At 36.2% G+C, this 2,023-nt stretch overlaps 1 protein-coding gene across 1 annotated transcript in view; it reads right to left on the bottom strand.

Annotated features, from left to right (window-relative positions):
- Nucleotides 1-152: 152 nt before the first annotated feature.
- LOC107724255 (serine/threonine-protein kinase Nek9-like) overlaps nucleotides 153-2,023 on the bottom strand; it is a 12,700-nt gene continuing 10,829 nt past the window's right edge. Inside the window, exon 5 of the mRNA XM_016533090.1 lies at nucleotides 153-665. Within this exon, the coding sequence (XP_016388576.1) occupies nucleotides 549-665 (117 nt within the window). The 3' untranslated portion in view covers nucleotides 153-548. The remainder of the gene's footprint in view (nucleotides 666-2,023) is intronic.

Genomic DNA, 2,023 nt, shown 5'->3' with positions numbered 1-2,023 from the left:
AATATATCAAAACTTAATTTTTGATTAGTAATATGCATTGCTAAGAACTTCATTTGAACAACTTTAAAGATGATTTTCTCAATATTTAGATTTTTTTGCACCCTCAGATTCCAGATTTTCAAATAGTTGCATCTCAGCCAAATATTGTCCTATCCTAACAAATTTGAAAAATTGACCCTTATGACTGGTTTTGTGCTCCAGGGTCACATATTGTGCTGAATGTTGAATATGAAAGCGTTAAACCCATGAGGACTGAAGTGAACTGTTTATGACACTTTTCTTACATTCGTTCTGGAGGGATTGTCTCGTGATTAAACTGACGTTATGCAATGTTGTTCCCAGATAAAACACTCACTGTTTATGTCCATACACACAGCACTAAAAGATACGGAGCGCTTTGGCTTGACATTAGCAGCATGAAAGAACTCACACAGTCTTTGGTTATGAAAAGGCACTAATGATTTTGGCGAAACCCCCTCAATCTGTCTGGATTTAGCACTGAGCACACTCACTGTAAGCAGTATTAACAGGTTAGTCTGACTGATCTCTCACTTCTCCTGAAGGGCAGAGCGGTGGTTTTGACTGATGTCCTGGAGTCCAGCATCTGCTCTGAGGCTCTGAATGGCTCTCCACAGTCTCTCGTTCTCCTTCAGCTGATCGTTGAACTGACAAACATTTACAGAAAAACCAATCATGTCTAGTTAGCTTGGAATAACACATTCAGCGGAGCATGAGGTTTGTGGAGTATTAAACCACTAATGACACACTTCCAGATCCCTCCTTCAGTTGTTCATTACCAACACAACACTTAGTTATCTAATCAACCCTTTAAGCGATCGATAGTTTAGCCAAAATTAGAAAAATAGCTTTATCCGAGATCAGGATGAGTTTGTTTCTTCATCAGGTTTGTAGAAATGTAGCACTGCATCAGTGTCTCAGCAATGGATGCTCTGCAGTGAATGGGTGCCGTCAGAATGAGAGTCCAAACAGCTGATAAAAACATCACAATAATCCACAAGTAATCCACAGCACTCCAGTCCATCAGTTAACATCTGGAGAAGACAAAAGCTGAAACAAATCCAGCATTAAGACGCTTTTAACTAAAATACATAGAGTCCATAATCCATAATAACGCTTCCTCCAGTGAAAAAGTGCATCTCCTGTTGTCTCTCACATCAAAATCCAGCCACATATGTGTTTAGAGCTGTTTAAACGCTGCTTGATCTCTGCAGATTTCTCTCCAGATTCACACCAGAACACCTTTTCACTGGAGGAAGAGTTATTATGGATTATGCACTCAATGTATTTTAGTTAAAAACGTCTTAATGCTGGATTAGTTTCAGCGTGTGTCTTCTCCAGATGTTAACTGATGGACTGGAGTGCTGTGGATTACTTGTGGATTATTGTGATGTTTTTATCAGCTGGAATGGTTCATTTCTAAAATATGTATATGTGGCAAAGCTGAAAAAAAAAAAACATTGTTGAGGCAGTGATCAACCCAAAACATAGGACTCCAGTTAAATCTCAACTGTTAAAGCTCAGATGAAATAATAATAACTCCTCTTGAGAAGTCACACTTACAGTGAGATTATAGTTTACATACTTTATATTTGTAAGCAAAAGATTACAAACTTTGTGCTTAATTAACACATGAATATAGTGAATGATAACGTTCAAAAGTTTGGGGTTGGTAAGATTTTTTTATGTATTCATTTTTAAAAAACTGCATTCATTTGATCAAAAATACAATAAAAACTAATATTGTGTAATATTATTACAATTTAAAGTAGCTGTTGTCTGTTGTGATATATTTAAAAATTCATATGATGCAAAGCTGAATTTTCAGCATCATTACTCCAGTCTTCAGTGTCACATGATCTTCAGAAATCATTCTAATATGCTGATTTGCTGCTCAAGAAACATTTCTGATTATTATCAATGTTGAAAACAGTTGTGCTGCTTCATACTTTTGTGGAAAGTGTATTTTTCAGGATACTTTGATGAATAGAAAGTTCAAAAGAAC

This window comes from Sinocyclocheilus rhinocerous, unplaced genomic scaffold (assembly GCF_001515625.1).
Source record: "Sinocyclocheilus rhinocerous isolate Xijiao unplaced genomic scaffold, SAMN03320098_v1.1 scaffold365, whole genome shotgun sequence".
NCBI lineage: Eukaryota > Metazoa > Chordata > Actinopteri > Cypriniformes > Cyprinidae > Sinocyclocheilus > Sinocyclocheilus rhinocerous.
This window is presented reverse-complemented; position numbering and strand designations above follow the sequence as displayed.